Source organism: Oncorhynchus nerka, linkage group LG22 (assembly GCF_034236695.1).
Source record: "Oncorhynchus nerka isolate Pitt River linkage group LG22, Oner_Uvic_2.0, whole genome shotgun sequence".
NCBI classification, from domain to species: domain Eukaryota; kingdom Metazoa; phylum Chordata; class Actinopteri; order Salmoniformes; family Salmonidae; genus Oncorhynchus; species Oncorhynchus nerka.
The window spans coordinates 47,847,111-47,870,786 of record NC_088417.1 but is presented as its reverse complement, the minus strand read 5'-3'; the positions used below and the strand labels follow the sequence as shown (position 1 = coordinate 47,870,786).

General features: G+C 45.3%; 1 protein-coding gene across 1 annotated transcript in view; it reads right to left on the bottom strand.

The window, feature by feature from the left end:
- Nucleotides 1–416: 416 nt before the first annotated feature.
- fnip1 (folliculin interacting protein 1) overlaps nucleotides 417–23,676 on the bottom strand; it is a 31,955-nt gene continuing 8,695 nt past the window's right edge. The window contains 18 exon segments of the mRNA XM_029627097.2: nucleotides 417–2,474; nucleotides 2,780–2,895; nucleotides 3,005–3,205; nucleotides 3,632–3,797; nucleotides 3,978–4,566; nucleotides 4,569–5,717; nucleotides 6,217–6,386; nucleotides 6,825–6,971; nucleotides 8,712–8,797; nucleotides 9,681–9,882; nucleotides 10,396–10,531; nucleotides 11,628–11,699; nucleotides 12,538–12,621; nucleotides 13,854–13,945; nucleotides 14,131–14,205; nucleotides 14,636–14,736; nucleotides 16,412–16,558; nucleotides 19,154–19,283. Coding sequence (XP_029482957.2) covers nucleotides 2,396–2,474; nucleotides 2,780–2,895; nucleotides 3,005–3,205; nucleotides 3,632–3,797; nucleotides 3,978–4,566; nucleotides 4,569–5,717; nucleotides 6,217–6,386; nucleotides 6,825–6,971; nucleotides 8,712–8,797; nucleotides 9,681–9,882; nucleotides 10,396–10,531; nucleotides 11,628–11,699; nucleotides 12,538–12,621; nucleotides 13,854–13,945; nucleotides 14,131–14,205; nucleotides 14,636–14,736; nucleotides 16,412–16,558; nucleotides 19,154–19,283 — 3,742 coding nt within the window. The 3' untranslated portion in view covers nucleotides 417–2,395.

The window sequence follows — 23,676 nt, the reverse complement described above, 5'->3', positions numbered from 1 at the left end:
GAAACCTGGCACCATCCCTATGGTGAAGCATCGTGCTGTAGGGATGTTTTTCAGTGGCAGGGACTGGGAGATTAGACAGGATCGAGGCAAAGATGAACGGAGCCAAGTACAGAGAGGTCTTTGATGAAAACCTGCCCCAGAGAGCTCAGGTCCTCAGACTGGGGCAAATACTGAATACTTATGTAAATGTGATGCTTTTCATGATTAATATATTAGCAAAAAATTGTTTTTGCTTTGTCATTATGGGGTACTGTGTGTAGTTTGATGGGGGGAAAAAACAGTTTAATCCATTTTAGAATAAGGCTGTAACGTAACAAAATGTGGAAAAGTTAAGGGGTCCGAATACTTTGTACTGAAATGAAACATGAATTTGAAATGAAAAATGTATACTGAAAGTATTTACTGAGACACTTGCATTTATAACATTGGCATCTTTATTGCACAACATTCCCATAAAATTGGGAAAGGATAATTTGAGAAACAATTCATATTGAAATAAAATGAATATGTACAGTTTACATTAATCATTACACACCATACTAAATTATTTATTCATATTCATGTATAAAGAGAAAAGTAGATATAAAGTCATACCTCCGAGAAATAATCAGGGGTTTTACAAAATGCAATAAGTACAACATATCCTGCAGTGGCCTAGCATCTTACATGATAAGCATGTAAAAAATGTTTACAGCAAAATAAATTCTTCAGAAGCCCCTGATCCATTCACGCTACATGTCCATTAAAAGGTAGACTCAGCGATATGACGTAGATGCAGAAAGTGAACAGCATAGCGGGTCAATTTCCACAACAACTAAGAGTGTTGAAGTGCGAAGCTCAAGTTCTGAAGCTCAACTTCTCTGCTGTTTTTGTGCCATGGCTACCATGCTGTGAACAGCACAGTGTGACTGTGTGAAAGCGAAGTCTTCCATCTCAATATCTCCGGCGCGGCTCATGGCAACGTCATTTCGCTGAGAATCCATTGCATGGCATTCTCTCTCCAGACAAAGTACTTCAAAATCAAATGCAACATCAATTTCTTGGTTGGTAAAAATATTTGTAAAAAACAATAGAACTGATTTGTGGTTTCACCTCTTGCTTTTGTAAAATCAAACGCAGTGTTTAGTTAGCCATAATTAAACATTGGAGTATAGTGTAATGAACTGATACACATATTGCCAACATATATTCCACAAACTCTCCTTTTGTAGCATTCAATACAGCCGTAAACATGGTATAATGGTGGCAAAGCGATAAAAAAGTTTTAAACCTTGAAAATATTTCAGTTTGAAAATATATGTAGATCATTGTTTAGTTTTTTTTTCAACATACCGCAGTAGAAATGGGCTCTCATTGTACTCAAGAGAAATACAATAGTTTTCCTATTTTCAAGAATTCAATTAACATCCCTTTTTCAATAAAGCACAGCATTGTGTTCGCACAGTTTTATTTCCTCCGATTAAAGATAACTAAATATTATTCCCTCAGGCATTTCTAGCGGGCAACTATAAAAAGCAGATCTGAGGTAGTGTTGTACCTGTGATAAAGTATGACAAAGCCATATTAAGTATTTTTCAACCTCGGTTAATAATTAAAATGACTATCGATTACCCAGATATGACCTCTAGGCCTATGTTTATAATTAGTGAAAAGATGTAGTTCATTTTCAAATGAAATCCAATGAATTATGGATCATTTAGAGAGACATTTTAGGGCAAGTACACGTGTAAACAAATACATGAAGAACACAAACATAATTGGCATAAAGTGACAATATTCTCTATGATATTTACAACAACAAAAAAGCATCCTATCCATCTCCGGAGTCCGTTGCTTCCTATGAACTGGTTAAAGATTGTACAGAAACAAAGTACATGAAAAAAAAAATATTTTAGTATCGCTGTCTTTATTATTCATACTCAACAGAAAATGTCTGACTTTGGCTTTCTTGTCCTTTAACAGGGTTAAAATAGTCTGGAGGTGGGGAAAAAAAACATTCAAAAAGAAGAGAACGATTTAGGGACGCTCCACAGCAGCAGCATGCCTCCTTGGCCTGGAGTTAGCCAGCAGAGCTTCAGCACTTACTAGCGGAGAGTAGACTGTGGGCTAGGCTGCCCCCTTGTGGCAGTGTGTTTGTATGCCCAGTGGCAGCAACAGCAGTTTCCACCGAGGTCTCACATTCATCGAGGTGGCCCTTTCTTCATCCCAAATGACACCATACTCCCTACATAGTACACAAATTTTGAATAGGATGCCATTTTGGATGCACATCTTGTCCAGGAGACCCTCTCGGAGAACGTCAGCAGGGCGTTGGCGGACAGGGTCAAGCCTCCATGTTAGGCCAGGGCAGAGCACAGTATCAGTCATACTCCACCTCTGGCTTTGGTTACATCTATTATAGCAGAATTTGGGCCACATAGGGAGAGTGAGTGCTCGCCACGGCTGCCAGCAGTGGAAGGTCACTGGACTCAATACTGAAATTATAAGAAAAGCCACGCTTAGATTATTGTACATAGCTGAGCAACAAGCCATGGGTATATTCTAACGCCGTTACTGTGAATGTTATTCAGATGTAAATAACAAAGTGCAGTATGTTAAGAACAGAAAGAACATTGATCACAACATTTATATTTGACAATAAATGGCACCCTATCCCCTTATATAGTGCACTACTTTGGACCAGGGCAATAGGGCGCTGGTCCAAAGTAGTGCAATATATAGGGGAATAGGTGCCATTTGGGACGGAATGCCATTGTATAAGAACGGTTTAGCTGCTCACCCCAGGACCATCCCCAGCTCCTTGACGTGCACTCTAGTCTGTCCCTTCAGGTACTCTGCCAGCATTTTACTCTTGAAGTAGATCTCCTGGAGTCTGTCCTCAAGGTGCATTATGCACTGAAGAGAGTTATAATCTTGTTAGATGTTTGTGATACCGAGTAGCCAAAGTAGGGAGTACTCACACTGCTAATAACTGCATGCTAATTTGGCATTTGTATGAACTTACAAAGTTGGGGGAGACATTCATTTTGTAGAGCTGGTGGGTGGACTGGAGGAGGCTGGACACAAGGCTGGACACCAGGACTTCCTTCCCCAGTTTGTTGTTGTCCATTGCTCGTCTCTGGCTGCTGGCTATCTGCACCGTCCACTTATCAGTGTCTGCGATAATGCAGACAGCCTCCGCAATGGGCTCATCCAACACTGGATGCTGCAAAAAAAAAAGATATAGGTCAAAACTGTTCGCTACTCTGGCCCCCCAATGGTGGAACAAACTCCCTCACGACGCCAGGACAGCGGAGTCAATCACCACCTTCCGGAGACACCTGAAACCCCACCTCTTTAAGGAATACCTAGGATAGGATAAAGTAATCCTTCTCACCCCCCTTAAAAGATTTAGATGCACTATTGTAAAGTGGCTGTTCCACTAGATGTCATAAGGTGAACGCACCAATTTGTAAGTCGCTCTGGATAAGAGCGTCTGCTAAATGACTTAAATGTAAATGTAGAAGACTTTGGGCTCAGACAGCTGCAGATTAGATACAGCATGTAGAGGATTAAGCGAGTTAGACTTTAGGGTCTCATGAAGCCTCACAATCCAACTGTTTAGTGCTTGAGGTATATAGCAGTCTTTTACCTGTACAGCGTGGGCCAATTCTGACATGAGGCCCTGCCTTAACTTGTCATCGTTGGGCATCCCTTGCAGAACAAAGTCCGGCACGTTGGTCGGACAGTACCCTCCGAACAGGGACCTCCCAAAGTTGGCAATGCTCGGTTTGGAGAAATTCTCCACTAGCTTTGACCTGTTGATTTAAGACATGGAATAGACGACATCAGAACATATTCTGACACATAAGTCAGAGGTTGATATGCGAGTTGAAAACAATGTTTTTAATGTTGACATCAATATGCCCTGTAAAACTCAAGACGTATACTGTGTGAAAGTGGCCAAGTCATTGGTTCAGAGGCAGTGTGTATCTCACCCAGGGAAGGGGACCTCCACCTCCTCCTGCCACTCGTCTGGTTCCTGATCCTCTCTGTAGTAGATGTCGCTCTCGCTCTGCCTGTGGATGTCCTGCCCTGCATCTTCGCTCTCGCTGTCCCCCAACGCACTGTCAGAACTCTCGTTCCGGGGGATCTCCCAGTCATTAAGCGGGGCCACCTTCTTTTGTTGGTCCTCTATGTTGTCCCCTTTGCGGACAGTTACTGAAATCACAATGCCCTTGTCCTGCTCAGCAGAACAGCTCCGACAGGAGCCTGCCTCCGACGTGTCTGTGGAGCCACACCTACACCTGGTCTGGACATCAGCCCCCCCTCCACCCCCACCTACCTGTCCCATAACCCCCTGTCCCTTAGTGCTACTGCTGCTCTGGACCCCCGAAGGGTCCAGCAGCTCTTTCTGGGTTTTGTCCGTGCCGCTTGACAACTCTAGGCATTTCGCCACGTCGTCTATAGTCCTGGTCTCGACAGGGTTGTCGTCACTGAAGTATTCGTCGAACAGCTCCGAGCACTCCTCCTCGCTGACAGGGTTCCACTGGGGCATCTTACTGGAGACGCGCATCAGAGTCTTCTCCCCCCACCGTTGGCCTTGGTTTGGTCCGCTGATGTGCCGGTTGTGGACTTCACCCGCTGATCCCCACCGTTACCGCTCCCACTCTGCTGCTGCTGCTGTTGTTTTTGCTGCAGTAGCTGTTGTAGTAGTAACTGTTGCTGCTGTAGTAGTAACTGTTGCTGCTGTTGTTGTCGTCGTAGTTTCTGTTGATGTTGTTGTTGTAGCAGCTGTTGTTGAGCTTGATGTAGTAGCTGCTGCTGCCTCTGTTTCTCCATGATGTATTTCTTGTGCTTCTTAATGTCCTCCTCCACCTTCTTCCTCCTGTTCTCGGTGTCTGACCCTGGAGACTGGGGGTCGCCGATAAGAAACAGCACTTTGGTGGAAGGCTCCTCCTGGTGGTTTGACAGAAAGGGGCCGGGTACAGGTACAGGTACGGTCTTGTCAGGGGGCTTCTTCTCCAGTGGTATCCCTGAGGAGTGGAACACCTTGATGGGCAGCTCCTCTGTCACCTCCTCCTGGCTGGCCTTCACCTCCAGCTCTGCCTCAGGCTCGGTCTCCAGGAGCACACAGGCTTGCTCCCCGGGGGAGGCTGAGCCCACACGCACCAGCGTCTCCAGCTTGGCATCCACACAGGAGGTTGGTGACTCCTTCAGCGGCGCGGGCTCACTATCATCCTCCGTGTGGACGATGATGGGCACAGCGTTGGTGTTGTGGCTGGAGTGGGCCAGGGCCTGCAGGACGCTGCTCTTGGAGCCCTGACTGTTCTTATTACTGTCCCCCTCCTCGTCGTCGTCCTCCTCAGGCCCATTGCCAGCGTCAGTGTCTGTGTAGGTGCTGCTCTGCAGGCTGTTGTTGCTGTCTGAGGGGTAGCTGCTGTCCTCTCGGGACTCGGGACCCTGGCTCAGGTAGTCTCCGCTAGGCTTGTGCATGGTGACCAGCACATAGTCGGACTCCTCCACCTCCCCGCGCCGCAGTGAGGTAGTGATGAGGGAGCCGGGGATGACGATAGCCTCGTCCTCAGCGCTGTCCAGCATGTGGGTCTCCAGCAGCTCCGAGCAGCGGATGAAGTAAGTGAGCACGTAGAGGAGTCTCTGGACTAGCTCCTGTCTCCGACCCACCACTACCGTCCTAGACAGACGCACCGGGGAGCCGATGGCCCCGTACAAGTCACCTACAGGCACAAAACAAACACCACAGTTAACTACAGTTCATCCCAATTAACTACATATTTCTAATTTTCACTTTGTTACATATGTACAGCTACAATTAAAAGATTAAAACGTGGTCAAAAGTGTATAACTTATTCTTTCCCTATTACATTTGGGAGAGAGGGAATCAGCGCTCTGTGCTGCATTTGATCCTTTTCAGCCACTAGGTGGAGTTGTACACTAAAGTTACATGTGCTAAAATGAAGCCCACTATTTGGTATTTACAGCTAGTTACTGTTAAGTATAAGAGCGTCTTTTAATAGTCAACTATACAGATATATTTCTGCCATGTTATTTAACATGAAGTGAGTGATGATGACTTTCATAGCATTTAACAGCTTTAAAAAAAAATGGATCCTGACATGCCACGATGGGATGAAATTTAAGGATTGTGTGCACTGGCCAGCCGATTTAGTAGACTGCGATTTCTACTAACCCAGGTAACATTCGGTCTGTCCTTACCGAGCTGGGCCCACAGTGGGTTGTAGGGGTGGGTCTTGGCCAGCATATCCACGCTCTGAGAGGAGTGTTTCTCCAGAAAGATCTTGATGGGCGGCTGTCCGTTGGGCATGACGGTGGGCACCCAGGCCAAGTGGTTGGTGAGGATGGCTGTGAGGAGGGCAGGGAGGAACCTGGGAGAAGAGGGAGAGAGAATTATTTAGTGCTCTACTTTTGACCAGGGTTCATAGGGCTCTGGTCAAAAGTAGTGCACTACATAGGAAATAGGGTGACATTTTGGACGCAAACACTGTCTTCCCGCTTCCACTCTCTGTCTGACTAATTTTTTCTCAATCTCCACCCCCTCCGCAGCCTCGTATTTCCCCTCTTCTCGAACTCATGATCATTCCGAAATACATCATAGTGGTCAGTCTAAATCATGTGGCAGTAGACTACTGCATCCTAATACAGTGAGTTCTATGAATGTCTTGCTACATTGGCAAATGATTAAGCTTGGTTTTGTAACCTCAACAAAAACAAGCTAAAGATTGGCAGGGATCCCTGACTTTTCAGCTCGTTCACTATTGCACACATACAGCACTCAGAGAAACACACAGACAGGAGCACTCAACTGGTTCTTTGAAGCCTGCTCCATGAGCAGGGAGAGCTCCCTCATGAACTGTCCACAGAGCTGGTTCTTCTCGGGGGCTCCAGACATCATGGTGAGCCAAACGGGCTCGGCCACGCGGGGCATGGTGTAAAGGTTGACGATGGTCGTCCTGGAGAGGGGGAGGGAGAAACACAAGCCATCATTGTCTCGGGGTGAACAAGAGGGCCACAGTTCTAGGTCCAGGCCCTGCTTACAAGGGAGACCCTCTCTCTGAGGCAATTCAGCGTCTGGAAATTCCACAGCGGGAAGCAGTCCAGAGTTTTACACAGAACTGAGGGAATCTCTGAGGATGGAGGAATGTGCGGCATTAAAGTTTTAGATCCCAGATGTTTGCTGGTGAGCAGGGAAAACAAGTAGTGTAACTATCGAACAAGAGCTATAGGTAATAGGAAGGAAATGACAGGTAGTGAGGAGATCGATGATTTGTAAAAGGTCTTTCCCTGAATTTCATTCACAGAAACTAAAAGATGAACACAAATAACCCCACTTGATCCCAGGGCTCAAGTTGCCAGAGGCATATTGTGTCTCCTTTTACAGCAGTAGTGTTGTTAAAAATCAGATTTTGGTTTGAAATGACTGGGACAATTTGACACACTGCTAGGTAATATGCAGACATCGCCTAACTAATATCCCTTCAACCCTACTCTACCGTATGTTATTATTCAACGAACACATAAATCCAGAACCTTTTGCTAAAGTTCATCACAGCAACACTTCTCAGCCGCCAGTGTGAAGAACCCTATTAAAAGCCCATGGCGTGGGTAGTGAGGTTTTTTCCCTGACGTGGAGAAGCCAGCCCACGGTCTAGCATTACAGCCCATCTGACCAGCCCTCCAGGTGAACATTAAGGCAGCGACGGACGTGAAGGAACGTCAAGTCCACTGGACATTTATAAAACCGACTGAGTCTTAAGTTTATACTTCATTCATTCCATGTGACCTCCATACCACTGTTGTGCGGGCAGAGCATTTTAAGTCAGTCAAAGAAGGAAGAGACTTTGATCGGTTTTTATCATATCCCAATCCAGGAGATATCCAATTGGCATCGTATGTGTGTTTCCATGTTGCCTCGGGGGGGGGGGGGGGGGGTGTATTATACCAGACTGCGGCAATTTACACCCGACTTCGTCATCAAGCAGCATTTCTCCCGTTTTGCGCCACTATGTTTCCATGACCTCAGAGACCTAAAGGTCAAACACAAATATAAATCTGCAACTATATTGGCCTTCCTGCTGATGGCACTGACATTATTTACTCTTCTGGTAGCCCGGACACTGTCTGAGGGAGATCGTGTTTCCTCAGAGCAGGGGCTTGGGTTGCCATGGCACAGCGCCAACAGGCATATGACTGCAGCAACAGGAAGCCTTCACACTGTGCCCAACACGTCTCTCCCTCCCCTCCCACAGCGTCAGTGGCTCTGCAGCAGGGGATTTCCCAGCATGCACTGGGAGCAGCAGGGGTATAGCTGGCCTGTCTTCACCGTGTGCGAGTGTGGACAGGACAGGTAGGGACTGCATGCTCCCTCTCTGCTTACAGTGCAGATTATTAATGAGCTTATTTTGGCCGGGCATGTGAGAACACCCTGTGGGGACACTGCCCACTGTTAGGAAGGTCAAAAGCTATCTACGTCACACCAACTTGAACTAATGTGTGGATTACTGATCTACTGCTCTCCGACACTCGATATATGTTACATAAAAGGAAATATACAGTCCCTATGGCAACAAATTATGCCTCCACCTGTCCTCCCTCCTTGCCCAGGCTCCTAGGTAACAAGCTAAGGGATTTGCCTCTGCTACATTGTCAGTGTGGTTTGCCTCGGTCTCAGTAAACGCATGACAGTAACTCACCTGAATTCATTGAGGCCATCCACCATGCGGCTGTAAGCCAGAGCCCTCTGACTGGCATCAGCTGATCGCCGGCTCATTTTCATGGCCTTGTAAATGAGAACAGAGGCATGTTAAGAGGCATGTAGTTAGAGAGGGAGAAGAGAGAGAGGGGACCCCCCTGAGACTACACACACGGACAAGAACAGAGACTGGATACAGTGCCTTCAGAAAGTGTTCACACCCGTTTACTTTTTCCACATTGTGTTGTGTTGCATAGTGGTATTAAAAATGATTTGTCATTTTTTTGTCAACGATCTACACACAAAAAAACTCTTTAATGTCAAAGTAGAAGAACAATTTGAACATTTGTAAAACATTTATGTTAAATAAAACACTAATATATCTTGATTAGTTAAGAATTCATACATGTTAGAATCACTTTTGGCAGCGATAACAGCTGTGAGTCTTTCTGGGTAAGTCTCAAAGAGCTTTCCACACCTGGATTGTGAAACATTTGCCCATTATTCTTTCAAAAATGATTTTTGCTGTTGATCATTGCTAGATAACTAGGTTTTGCCATAGATTTTCAAGCAGATTTAAATCAAAACAGTAACTCGGCCACTCAGGAAAATTCACTGTCTTCTTGGTAAAGCAATTCCAGTATAGATTTGGCCTTGTGTTTTAGGTTATTGCCCTGTTGAAATGCGAATTAATCTCCCAGTGTCTGTTGGAAAGCAGACTGAACCCGGCTTTCCTCTTGGATTTTGCCTGTGAAAATCTCTCCAGTCCTTAACGATTACAAGCATACCCATAACATGATGTAGCCACCACTACATCAATAGTGGTACTCAGTAATGTGTTGTATTGGATTGAAATGCCTCCCCCTCTCCGTTCACAACATATCATTTTGTATATCTACCATCACTGTCAAATACGCCAGGGAGACTTCTCCACACACCGACAACAATATCTATGGGACCAGCTCCTCACCTGTTCAATGGCACTTTTGAGTTTGTTCATGTGGCTCTCGAAGAGGGGGAAGTGGGAGAAGAAGAAGTCCTGGAACTTGATGTTCTCCTCCTCGTCCTGGGAGAGGAGGAAGATGACGCCGATGGCTATCTTCTTCTTTCTCGCCACGCCCAAGCTAGGACCGCCGCTCTCGTCCGACATGTTAAAGCTCTCCTCCACAGACCTGGGGTAGGGAAGAAAAAACACACAGAAATTCTACGGGGGACACAAGAGACATCGTGACTATGAAGTGAACGTCAGTATTCTTAACAGGCAAAAGGAGAGAGTTCAATTATGCCTTACAGATGACATAAGATCTCAACCTGGAAAAGGGGGAGAGCAATAGAACTCACTAATCAGGATAGATAGAACACCAAGAGTAGTTGATACTCTTCAACAGGGACAACCCCCAGAATAAACAATGCGCTGAAATAACTAAATGTCATTTGCAACTGGTCATGTACTATTAAGCCAATACCAGTGACAATGCGGTTTGGTGTCCTGTAATTGATCGGTGTATTACACAGTTTTATGATCCTCCAGTCCAGTCATTTGTATATACAGTAGCGATGCCTGCTGGAATTTGAGGAAGGCCTACAGGGGCTCCACTTCACACGGGCGTTCGAGAGGCCCTGACGGGGGGGTGGGGGGACACACCAGAAGGGGAATGTGTGTCTGTGTTGAGCTGCTGTCTCACCATCTTGGGAAGACCCCGTTTTCCAGACTGGTGGTCTGGCTGCGGAGCCAGCGTCTCTGGTAGCTACTGGCCTGGCTGCTGGTGAGGGAGGAGCCCGGGGAGGGGAACGGAGTGATCAAGAGACTGCTCAGAGATGCTGTGGAGGGAGGGAGGCATGGATAGAGGGAGTAAGAGAAGAGGAATGACAGAGGGGAAAATGGGAGTAACAGAGAGCCATAGAAGTGTAGAGAGCAAAAGAGAGGAGTTGAGGAATGAGAAAGGAGAGAGAACAAAAGGAGAGAATAGAAGAGAGGGGGAGGGTAACAGAGAGAAAAGAGGGAGAGTGAGTCAGTCAGGAAGGTTACTCATACACAACAGAACAGGGGAAACTCACATAGCAGACGTCTGCACTGCATTCGTTCAGCTTCCCACAGCCCTCCCTGATTATTACAGCATGGCTGGGACATTCAATATCACCTCACAGTCACAAGGAAAGCTGACCCAATACCAGGCACCACGTAGGCATAGATCAATGGAGGCATGCCAAATGTTTGTGATTGAGGACTAGGGAGGTGTATGGGTGTAGGAGAAGGGGAGCTTTTTGTGTGTGTGTGTGTGTGTACGCGGTGGAGGGGACCAAATTAGAACCTCATTTACTAGTACCAGGTTTTCAGAGGTGCTATATTTAAGCATCTGCCTGTGACGCGGGTGGTTGACAGAAAGTGAGATTCCTCTCATGCTGGCAATGCCAGGGCTGGGGGTCAGTTTCCACTGCAAAAGATTTTCCAGCATCTCTCTCTCTCCTCCACACCCCCATGAAGGATGGCTACATGGTGGCAGTGGGGGTCAATGAATGGAAAAAAGGGTGGCCGTTAACATCTGCGCCATGCCTCCATTAGAAAGGCCCTGGTCAAACGTAATGCACTGTGTAGGGCACAGGGTGCCATTTGGGATGCAGCCGTGGTGACACTATCAATCCAGTTTGACCTTGAAGAGAAAGAAACGCTGTGTGGAGCTGACTGGTCTACAGTCGTGATCCAGAGGAATGTGGCTTCATCTAAACCCCATTAGTTGTTATAGCACTCTTGTTTAGAGATGGTTCAGCGAGAGAGGACACACCAGTGAGATGAATCTAGTACTAAAACCCAGTAACCGAGGCGCAGCATCTCAGAGAGAGAGAGAGACATATAAGGCTTAGGATCAGTGCAGGGTGTCTAGCAAGGCTAATCCTGGATTTAGTTAATAGGCATTACCTGATCTGGCGATTCCACTGTCTCTCTCGTCGTACAGGTTTCTGCCCGGCATATCCATGGGGTTACTGTGGCCTGCAGGAGAGAACGAGAGAAAGAGAAAGGGGGATAGAGAGAAGGGGAAAGACTGAGAAACAGACCAGGTCGACTCGGCCCACTGAGGAGCGCAAGCCGGGAGGGGTGCCAGTGCTTTACCCACCACCGCTCTCAAAGCAAGGGGCAACCTTCATTTCCCAATGACCAAGTCCACCAATTACATGCCGCCACAGTGCAAGAAACTTCCTACAGGGCCCTCTACTAGGGTACTGTGGCTTGTTGTCTTCACTCTAACCCCACTCTGTTGAAGCAGGTGCAGCAGCAGTAGCATCGGAGATACACAACATGTACGTTCGCAGAGGTCTAACTTGGCGTGAACACAATGGGCTAAATGACAAGGGGAAAGTTCACGCCATAGTTTACGAGTGCAGAAAAATGTGGTGGCCAAGGCATTGTTTGGTGTGGTGCTGTTGATATGATTTACGGTAAAAATCAACACAAGCTTGGCTGCAACGCGCCGTTGCCCCCTGCCCACCCTGGCCTGCACCTTATGAACATTCCACTATAGCATAGCTAGGGAGCAACATGCCGTGCCACCTAGCAGTGGCTTACAGAGGGTCACATGGAGGCTATTTATACGTAAATCACCACCCCTGCCACCACTCCATTAAAACAAGGGGAGAGGTTTCGGCGGTTTGGAGAGGGAGGGAGGAAAAGGAGGCGGGGAGGGGTTGGAGAGGTTATGGTTCAGAGGGAGTGAAGAAAGTGAGGGGTACAACAACCATTAAGCAGATATTGACCATGCCCCGCAATACACTTGCTGACACATGCAGCGTGCGTACACATGCATGCAACTGCACACAAGCACATCGCAAACCTGAAAAGAAAGAGGCACTCTTGATGAGACGGAGAGGGCCCTGCTCAGAGAAGGCCCGCCGCGGGCTGCAGAGCTGAGATAAACCTGCGCAGCACAAAACGGACAGAGAGAAGAGACAAAACAAAACCGGACATGAACCACTATTAGTAAAGAAGCAGGAGGCCGACTACCATGTAGGCACTCTAACCCCGGCGGAGAGACGGACAACCTGGAGCAGTCCGGGCCCACAATGTGACCACAACGGAACCGCAACGTCCGTCGGATATGTTTAGTTGGCACGGAGAGTAGTCGGTCAGGTGGACCAAGATCCCGCACAGAAAATACAACCTCAGTGAAATACTTTTTAGAAAACATTCCCGAAATTGTTGAGGAGAGTGTATTTTCTGTGGGGATGACAGAGAGAAAACAAGAGATGAATTTGCCAAAAGATCTGTGTTTGCATCATAAATCTCTAGAGGCACAGGCTCCAGTGGAGAAGTCAAATTCAATTCAGCCCGTTTTAAAAAACGGTCCTGAAATGGACATTCGAGGAAAGGGAACAAACCGTTTGACTGGAGAATAAACATCAATTCAGATAAAGTCAATTTACATGTAACACACGTAAAAAGAGAGCCAGTGTCTGATAAAGATTTGCAACACAGATCACATCCCAAATAAAGGAAACACGAGGAAATGAAGGATACAAAGTATATTGAAAGCAGGTGCTTCCACACAATTGTGGTTCCTGAGTTAATTAAGCAATTAACATTCAAATCAGTCTTAGGGTAATGTAATGTATAAAAATGCCATTCATTTTGGCCACCATGGCTAAAAGAGGAGTTCTCAGTGACTTTGAAAGAGGGGTCTCAAAGGAGCATAGGGGTTTTCAAGGGTGTGTCTGTGTCTCAAGTCACCAGATCGCAACCCAATTTAACAGGTATGGGAGGTTCTGGAGTGGTGCCTGAGACTGTGTTTTCCATCGCCATCAACAAAACACCAAATGATGGAACTTCTTGTGAAAGAATGGTGTCGCATCCCTCCAATGGAGTTCCAGACACTTGTAGAATCTATGCCAAGGCGCTGTGAAGCTGTGCGGCTTGTGGTAGCCCAATGCCCTATTAAGACACTTTATGTTGGCGTTTCCTTTATTTTGGAAGTTAACTGTGTCTATGCATGGATAAAACGATAAACAAAGACATGATAGATAAACAAAACAGTGCTTCAGTACAACCAAAATAAAATAAAACCCATAGGTGTCGATATGAACAGTATACAGCCATTCATGTGTGAGACATTGTAGGTGCCAGACCAGTCAGTTGTACTGTGGTTGTGGTTACCTATGTTCCCCAGGAGACCGTTAGCCACAGTGTTCTGATCCGGCCTCAGAGCGTTGGGGTCCTGACCGATGAACTCCAGGCTGTCTTGCAGTCTGCCAGGAGCACACAGACAATGGCACAGGTTCAAAGGGCATCAGTAGAAGAGATCGAGATAGATGGAGCAAGTATAGAAAGAGGAGAAGGAAGAGAAAGACAGGAAAGAGACAAGAGAGCGAAAGACAGGAGAGACGAGAGAGAGAGAATGAGAGACATGAGGGCAGGTGGTAGTAGGGCTTACGTGTTCAGGCTGCCATAGACACTGCTCCCTGTTCGGGCTGTAAACACTTTACTCAGCATCAGCTGATGGGGCGACCTGTGGGCAGACAAGGGAGAAGGGGCGAGAAAGATGGAGGGGGGGGTGATTCATGATGACTTGGTGCTCCTAATGTGTGATGTACTGTACCAGTCAAAAGTTTGGACTCATTCAATGGTTTTCCTTTATTTTCACTATTTTCTACATTGTAGAATAATATTGAAGACATGCCGAGAGTGTGCAAAGCTGTCATCAAGGCAAGGGGTGGCTACTTTGACGAATCTCAAATATATTGTGATTTGTTTAACACTTCTTTGGTTACTACATGATTCCATATGTGTTATTTCATAGTTATGATGACTTCACTATTATTACACTATTCAATAATGACATCACATCAAGACAGCTGCTGTGTACATTTCTTAGATCTCCAGTTCAAAGTGCGGTGGGACACAATACACCCCCCCCCCCCCCCTCCCCTGAATCTCACCGTATCTGATGGATTTTGAGTGTGGAGCCCTTGTAGCTCATGGCCACAGAGCCAAACATCATCTCCCCCAACATGTTGGCGTCAGAGGAGCACCGTGACCCCTGAGAGACAGGAGAGGAGAGGGTGAGTAAACTGCATGGTTTTCTACCATCAAGACAACCATAATACATTGGATTGACATTAAAGTCTGAAAGGCATTTATTTTTTTGGTTGCCCAAACACTTTGATCACTTGCCCTCAAATGTAAATGAGCTTTTCATGCAGAGAACCATATATTGCCTGCCTTTCACCAACACATAGGGGACAAATAAGAAATTATTCGTAAAACAGTTCTCAGAGCAGGCTCAACTTGCCTGACTGCCATAAATGGTCTGTCTTTCACTCAAATGGGGAGAAACCAGAAATATCAGTTGTAGGCTACTGGAAGTCGTTGTAGTTTTTTTTCTTTTTTCGCAATCACACACACAGAGTTGAAGTTTACATATACCTTAGCCAAATACATGTAAAACCCAGTTTCATAATTCCTGATATTTAATCCTAGTGTTCTTCGACTTACAAGCCTCCCTCCTTTTCCTCCAAACATAACAATGGTCATTATTATGGCCAAACAGTTCTATTATTGTTTCCTCAGACCAGAGGACATTTCTCCAAAAAGTATCTTCTTTGTCCCCATGTCCAGTTGCAAACCGTAGTCTGGATTTTTATGGCGGTTTCGGAGCAGTGGCTTCTTCCTTGATGAGCGGCCTTTCAGGTTATGTCGATATAGGACTCGTTTTACTGTGGATATAGATACTTTTGTACCTGTTTCCTCCAGCATCTCACAAGGGCCTTTGCTGTTGTTCTGGGATTGATTTGCACTTTTGGCACCAAAGTACTTCATCTCTAGGAGACAGAATGTGTCTCCTTCCTGAGCGGTATGACGGCTGCGTGGTGCCATGGTGTTTATACTTGCGTACTATTGTTTGTACAGATGAACGTGGTACCTTCAGTCATTTGGAAATTGCTCCCAAGGATGAACCAGACTGGTGGAGGTCTAGTCTGAGGTCTTGGCTGATTTCTTTTGATTTTCTCATGATGTCAAGCAAAAAGGCATCGAGTTTGAAGGGCCTTGAAATACATCCACAGGTACACCTCCAATTGACACAAATTATGTCAATTAGCCTATCAGAAGCTTCTAAATCCATAACATCATTTTCTGGAATTTTCCAAGCTGTTTAAAGGCACAGTCAACTTAGTGTATGTAAACTTCTGACCCACTGGAATTGTGATACAGTGAATTAGAAGTGAAATAATCTGTCTGTAAACAATTGTTGGAAAAATGACTTGTGTCATGCAAAAAGTAGATGTCCTAACCGACTTGCCCAAAAATATAGTTTGTTAACAAGAAATTTGTGGAGTTGTTGAAAAATGAGTTTTAATGACTCCAACCTAAGTGTATGTAAAACTTCCGACTTCAACTGCATAAATGTATGTATGTATGTATGCATGCATGTATGTATGTAAAAAACACCTGTCCATGAGTGACTGTTCAGTTTACTTGCCCCAGGCAAGTGTCAAACTATTAGGGTTCAAGCCAGTGTCTTTTGATCATGAAATAGCTCTCAGTGGTATGCTTTGAGGAGCTGTGGCCCATCTATCCGAACAGCGTGTGAGGTGTCAGAGGGACCATTCTTACCCATAGAGATGTACTAGAGTTAAATCTCCTTTCCAATGGTGTTTCGCATGCCAAAACAGGCCTTGAGCCAAGTGCGCCTCTATCCAACAGTATGTTCTCACCTGGAAGCGCAGGCCCTGTTCCCTGGGTTCCCGGGGCTCAGAGGCGCAGGAGGAGGAGCTGTCTAGAGAGCTGGAGCTGCCCCCTGTAGGCCTCAGCTGGCAGCACTTCCCAAACACCTTCATCTGGGCCTCACTACTGCATATCTTCTGCAGGGGGAGGACCAAACAAATCATATATATATATAGACACACACACACACACACAACATTATGTGGACACCTCTTCAAATTAGTGGATTCGGCTATTTCAGCCACACCTGTTGCTGACGGAAACGTCTAGGAACAACGGCTCAGCCGCAACATGGCAGGCCACACAAGCTCACAGAACATGACCGCCGAGTGCTGAAGCGTGTAAAAATCATCATGTCCACGATTGCAACGCTCACTACCGAGTTCGAAATTGCCTCTGGAAGCAACGTCAGCACAATAACTGTTCGGCGGGAGCATCATGAAATGGGGTTTCATGGCCGTGCAGCCGAACAAAAGCCTAAGATCACCATGCGCAATGCCAAGCGTCGGCTGGAGTGGTGTAAAGTTCGCCGCCATTGGAGTCTGGAGCAGTGAAAACGCGTTCTCTGGAGTGATGAATCACGCATCACCATCTGGTAGTTCCGATGGACGAATCTGGGTTGGCAGAGGCCAGGGGAACACTACCTTCCCCAATGTCAACTGTAAAGTCTGGTGGAGGAATAATGGTCTGGGCTGTTTTTCATGGTTCCGACCCCTTAGTTCAAGTGAAGGGAAATCTTAACGCTATAGCACACAATGACATTCCAGATGATTCTGTGCTTCCAACTTTTAGGCAACAGTTTAAGGAAAGCATTTTCCTGCTTCAGCATGACAATGACAATTTGCACAAAGCGAGGGCCATAATGAAATGGTTTGTCGATATCATTGTGGAAGAACATGACTGGCCTGCACAGAGACCTGACGTCAAACCCATCAAACACATTTGGGATGAATTAGAACGCCAACTGCGAGCCAGACCTAATCGCCCAACATCAGTGCCTGACCTCACTAATGCTCGTGGCTGAATGGAAGCAAGTCCCCGCAGCAATGTTCCAACATCTAGTGGAAAGCCTTCCCAGAAGAGTGGAGGCTGTTATAGCAGCAAAGGTTGGGACCAACTCCATATTAATGGCCATGATTTTGGAATGAGATGTTTGAGCAGGTGTCCACATACTTTTGGTAATGTATGTAGTAGTATTGTAGAATAAGGCCCTGGTCCTTGGAGTTTAACACATACACCCCCCCCCCCCCAAAAAAAAACAATAGTATTTGTCATGGCCTATCACATAAATAAGAAGCATATTGCCTCTGTCCTAGGTTTGATGAGTTTCTGACTGATCTTTAAACATTAACGCTGGATATCTTTTGCACAGAGGGCACATTTATAGGAATTGTCTGACAGTATAATTACACATACCTGGATGGAATTCAATAGTTTAGCCGTACAAACTTTCCCTCAAAAGATATGCGTGTAGAGCGACAAAAATGTTCTTCTGTTCATGTTTGAATGATTGATGTTTTATAGACATACATTGCTTAAATAATGATAATAACAAATACAGTGCATTGAGGAATTTCCTAAGAAACCAAATAGTGTTAGTGACGTTTAAATCAAGCCTTTATCAAAGCTTTATCTCGTATTTCTACGCAAACACAACCAACATAGAGCCTTTCTGTATCTCACAAAATGAGATTGATGTCAGAGCATTTAAAGTTATTTCTGTTAGTCTTAAATCCATACAGATTAAAACAAATCTTATCCCCCCCATGTGATGTGACTTAATTTGTCTGCAGAGAATGGCACCCTATTATACTGGACTGCGTGTGTTGCTTTGCTTTAGTAATGGCTCACATCAAACAAATGTCTCGCCACGCCCTGATAGAGTACACAAAGGCTTGGTACATGCGAGTGCCTGTCATATGACTTCCTCAGGAACTCGTGAGCTGGAGCTGCAACCGCACTCTTGCTCTCCCTCCCTCCCCCTCCCTCTCTGCAGCACCCACTCCCTCCCCCTCTCGGCTCACTCACTGCTCACCCTCTTTGTAGCTTGTACAACCTCATTGCCCCCCCCCTCTCTCCCTCCCTCTCTAGCTCTCCACCTCTCAAGCTAACTCGCTCACTCTAACTTGCTCTCCACCTCTCTAGGGAGAAACAATATCCTCAGGCAAAAAACCATCATATGACAGGGGTCACACAGGAGCGAACTAAACCTTAATCATGCTGCAGAATGCATTGAAAGGCAATGACTAACATAGTACCAACACTTGTTGCATAGACAGGCCTAGCTAATTGTGGCCCTTATTCAATAAACTCATATTGCTTTTTGATGCAAACATTTACAATAGGTTGTTAAAGTAAATACACATGTTCTATTTGGACACAAGGGTGATACAGGTCAAGCGGTTGGGGTGTTGTCAACACCAAAGTACATTGCAGCAACCCATGACAGTGCAATGCCAAAAGGGCTGAAGATGTGTGAGAGAGAGTCAGAGACTGTGGTCATGTGAGTCTGGAGGAATGTTTACACATCGGTGGCGGGTGTCAGCTGATGCTATTATTATTGGAGATAAGAGGTCCAGTTCAAACCGGTCAAGCCCTCTCTAATACAGCCACAGGAGCTTTAGACAGCACTACCCATTTCCCCCACGCTATGGTGTACAGCCTCATAAAACACCTTCCCCAGACAAGACAGACACACAACACCCCATAGCCCTCACCAAAGTGTCACTCACCGAGGCAGGGGCTTCCTCTGCACTCCTCTTTTTGGCACTGGAGTCGAAGAGGACATTTCTCCCCCGTCGCTCACAGTCTTGGTACACTATCAATCTGATCTGGCTAGGGTCCAGCTGTGGGGATGACCAGCTAGAGAGAGAGAGAGCGAGAGTGAGAGAGGGACAAGCATGAAGCATTTGACCATGCTGGCACTACTAGCAATGAATGTAGACCTGTTAATAAAACTATCAAACTGACTCCCAAAATATCAGCAGTGTGTAAAGACAGACATTCCCCAGTCAGACCTGTTTTCACCCAGTCAGAATACCAGAACCAAGCAGAGGTCCATAATGGCCCAGGTAAACACCATCAAATAAAAGGATAAGTTATAATAAAAAGTAAAAAAAACAGGTTCACAGTGATAGACTGACAGTTGGTTAATAAGAACTCTGAAGCGGTCAGCCCTTTCGGTCGGTGGGCCTGCCTGTCGTGCCATTGCTGTCATTCCTCCCCTCATTCTGCCGCCTGCCTGATGGGGAGCAGACAGCTATGGCCACCTCCCAGCCTCCACCACAGGGCCTGCTTGGTTTGGAGGGCCGTAAAAAAAAAATGTGATGGACAGAACGACGAGACAGAGGAGGATTTTTCTCAAATCTGAGGGATGGGAAACGGAGTGGATAGGCCTATTTCTAGCTGTTTATTGGAGAGTCTGTGAGGGGTCCTCTTAAATGCCACTGTTTTGAGGAGGGGTGAGGGGGCTTAGCTGTCCTAGCTCCCTGTCAATACCCCAAGTCACAGCCCACTGGTATTTATGTTCTCTGCATTACTGTGGTCCATCAGGACCTGGGATGTGTACTGGTCTGGGCTAAGTACATGTGTGTTGTGTGACGCGCTGTTTACCAAAACACTGGTGTCAGTCACATTATAACCTACACTCCTAGGTCTTCTTAAGCCTCTAATCTAAAGGAACTTTTAATCAAATTATCCATTGCTCATCTCAAGTCGTTTGATAATTTATTAGGGGCTTGGGTGGTACACTGTATATTAGATGTCGACCGATTATGATTTTTCAACGCCGATACCAATTATTGGAGGACCAAAAAAGCAGATACCGATTAAATCGGCCGGTTTTTAATTTGATTTATTTGTAATAATGACAATTACAACAATACTGAATGAACATTTACTTTAACTTAATATAATACAGTTTTAAGATTTAGGTTGTAGTTATTATAGGACTATTTCCCTCTATACCATTTGTATTTCATTAACCTTTGACTATTGGATGTTCTTATAGGCACTTTAGTATTGCCAGTGTAACAGTATAGCTTCAGTCCCTCTCCTCTCTCCTCCCTGGGCTCGAACCAGCAACACAACGACAACAGCCACCCTCGAAGCAGCGTTACCCATGCAGAGCAAGGGAAACAACCACAGACACAGAGCGAGTGACGTTTGAAACACTATTGGCGCGCGCTAACTAGCTAGCCATTTCACTTCGGTTACACCAACCTCATCTTCGGGAGTTGATAGGCTTGAAGTCATAAACAGCGCAATGCTTGACGCACATCGAAGAGCTGCTGGCAAAACTCACGAAAGTGCTGTTTGAATGAATGTTTACGTGCCTGCTTCTGCCTACCACAGCTCAGTCAGATACTTGTATGCTCAGTCAGATTATATGCAATGCAGGACACGCTAGATAATAACTAGTAATATCAACCATGTGTAGTTAACTAGTGATTATGATTGATAAGATAAGTTAATGCTAGCTAGTAACTTACCTTGGCTTACTGCATTCGCGTTAACAGGCAGTCTCCTTGTGGAGTGCAACGAGAGAGAGGCAGGTCGTTATTGCGTTGGACTAGATAACTAAGTTTGCCAGATTGGATCCCCCGAGCTGACAAGGTGAAAATCTGTCTTTCTGCCCCTGAACAAGGTAGTTAACCCACTGTTCCTAGGCAGTCATTGAAAATAAGAATGTGTTCTTAACTGACTTGCCTAGTTAAATAAATGTATAAAAAAATAAAGATCGGCAAATCGGCGCCCCAAAATTTCCGATTGTAATGAAAACTTGAAAATCTGCCATTCCTATTAAATGTACTACTGCGTGTACACACACTATACCGGGGGATTTGGGAAAAAGCCACCGGATGTTTTTTCAACACAGTCAATACCATTGAAACTATTTCTTTGAAGTTTAATACATTTGAACATTTACAGATACTTGTTAAGTAAATACTTGCAGTCAACTTGTGCAGTACCTCAGAAGATAAAGAAGACTGTGTTCTTCATTTCACCTGTCACAATTTTTTATTAGAAGGCTTACCTGCAGTCCCCAGGTAAATCCTCACGTGGTGTTTGTTTACAAGCACACGACGACAAAAGACAGGAGCCTTGTTTGTCACCCACTGTTGTGCTGCACGCGCCAGATGATCTAGTTACAGTATGGAATTCACAACTAAATGTTTGCCAGCCAGGTATCTTATTACTATTAAGTTAATGGTCTAAAATATGCCAAATACTCAGCAGTTGTGCATTTGGTTTGCTAATTTAGTAGCTAGTTAGCTATCTAGCTAAGTGGTTAGCTACAGTACTTCCAAAATCAAGATTTGCTTGGTAACAGCAGAGAATCCCCTCCTGGACTAACTGTTTAATGTTTAATACGGTTTAATATTTGTTTTGTATGTGCAGCAAACTTTGAGTAGTATTTTTTAGTTACTTGTATAGTTTATGTCAGAAACTATACAATGTTTGCAATGCCTTTGTTTGAATTTAGTTAGCATTCTCTCCGGGATTTTACATGTACTTGTTAGCATTGATAACCTTCGGATTAGAGCCTCGGTGGGGTTGAAAACAGTGCCCCTTGTGTTCAGCGCCAATATTACCGAATATCCCAGTATGGTACACGGTCGGTAGGAAAGTATGACACTGGATACTGCCCAAGCCTAGCTCGTATCACATCGGCCTAACATAAGGAATCTATTTCAATGATAGAAATTATTGTGAGGACCCTGATAACATCTAAGTCCGAGAACAATATTCCCTTTATGTGCCCATCAGACCTTCACTCAATGACAGCACTAATCGAGGAGGTCGGCTAAACGAAAAACAACATTCAAGAAAATAAACCTTGAAAGCGAATGAGGTGATGGTATACGAATCCTATAAAGTAATAATCCTTGGACTCATTCAGGAGTGCAAAAGTTGTCAATTTTGAAAGCAAGGCCTACCCTGGCGGGAATCAGCATTCCATGGCAGGCCAAGAATACTCCCCTACCCATTGTAGAGCGTAGGAAAGAGCAGACTAGTCAAAGTTCATGCGCCTTTGTCCCAAACGGCACCCTATTCGCTACATAGGGCACTACTTGTTCCACAAAAGTAGTGCACTATATAGGGATTAGGATGTCATTTGGGATGCAAACAGCCTGTTACACCCCAGGCTCTCCATAGCTAGCCTATATATTCTGTTCAGAAACATCCAATTCCCCTCAGACAACCAAGTCATCAATGATGTTGGCTCCGAGTTATGCATGAGGCATTCACTTTTCTCATTGGGGCAAAAGTCAGTCCTCTCTTTCGTGAGTTATCGTGTAGTTGAGAAGTGTCAATTTGTTAGTAGGTGAACGGAAGTGTCCTATAATTGGACTAAATGATAGGATCAAATGACAGTAGCGCAGGCCTAGAGCCCATCAATATGTTTTAAGGACCATAGCATTACTCCTTAGCATGATACATTTACATATAGACTAGGCCTAGCTAAAGCTAGTAATAGGATTCATTCAGCCTAACAAACAGAAGGGAGTACAAAAACATAATATGAGCTTGGCAAATCATTTCAGCAGAGGATAACAGACAACGCAGCTCTCCATCTTATCAGAACAGAAGTCAGCAGACGAGAGAAAGTGGAGCAGTTTTAAGAACTTTGTGTCCATCAACCAGGGACAGAAAGGGAGCAGGGAGAAACAAGGAAACAGACCCTGTGACAGTTGGCTATTATGAGCCATTCATAAAAGCAGCAGCACACAAGACTGTTACATACAGCAGCACAGTGCTGACCTCAATTCAGACTGAGCGTATAAAATAGGCTACAAAAAAAGGCCTATAAACATTAATTTCCTTGCAGTATCCACCTCTTAATGTGTTTCTCTATCCCTCAGTCTATGAATGCTTCAAATGTACCATTTAGACTAGGGCATTTGTAATAACAACAACAATTTGCTTATAGCTCAGCTGTATCAATCAGAGCATACAATCTACAAAGAAGCATTGTGTGAGTCGGAGCCCTGCAGTGCCAAAGTAAACTCCCTAAAAATTACAGAAGACGGACAGCCTTTGAAAGGCGGTAAACACTGCATCCACACTGGTTCCAAATCGAGAAGCAACTGCAAGCTGTCAGAGCACTAATCACCACATTACATGACACAGCAGCACATTGTCACCACAATTATAGTGAAAATATATAGCCTTGCGCCACGTAAAAACAAGTAGATTCAAGCACCGCGACACACAGCTGCAGCTTTCTCTGTGAAGCCGAAAGTAACCTTGA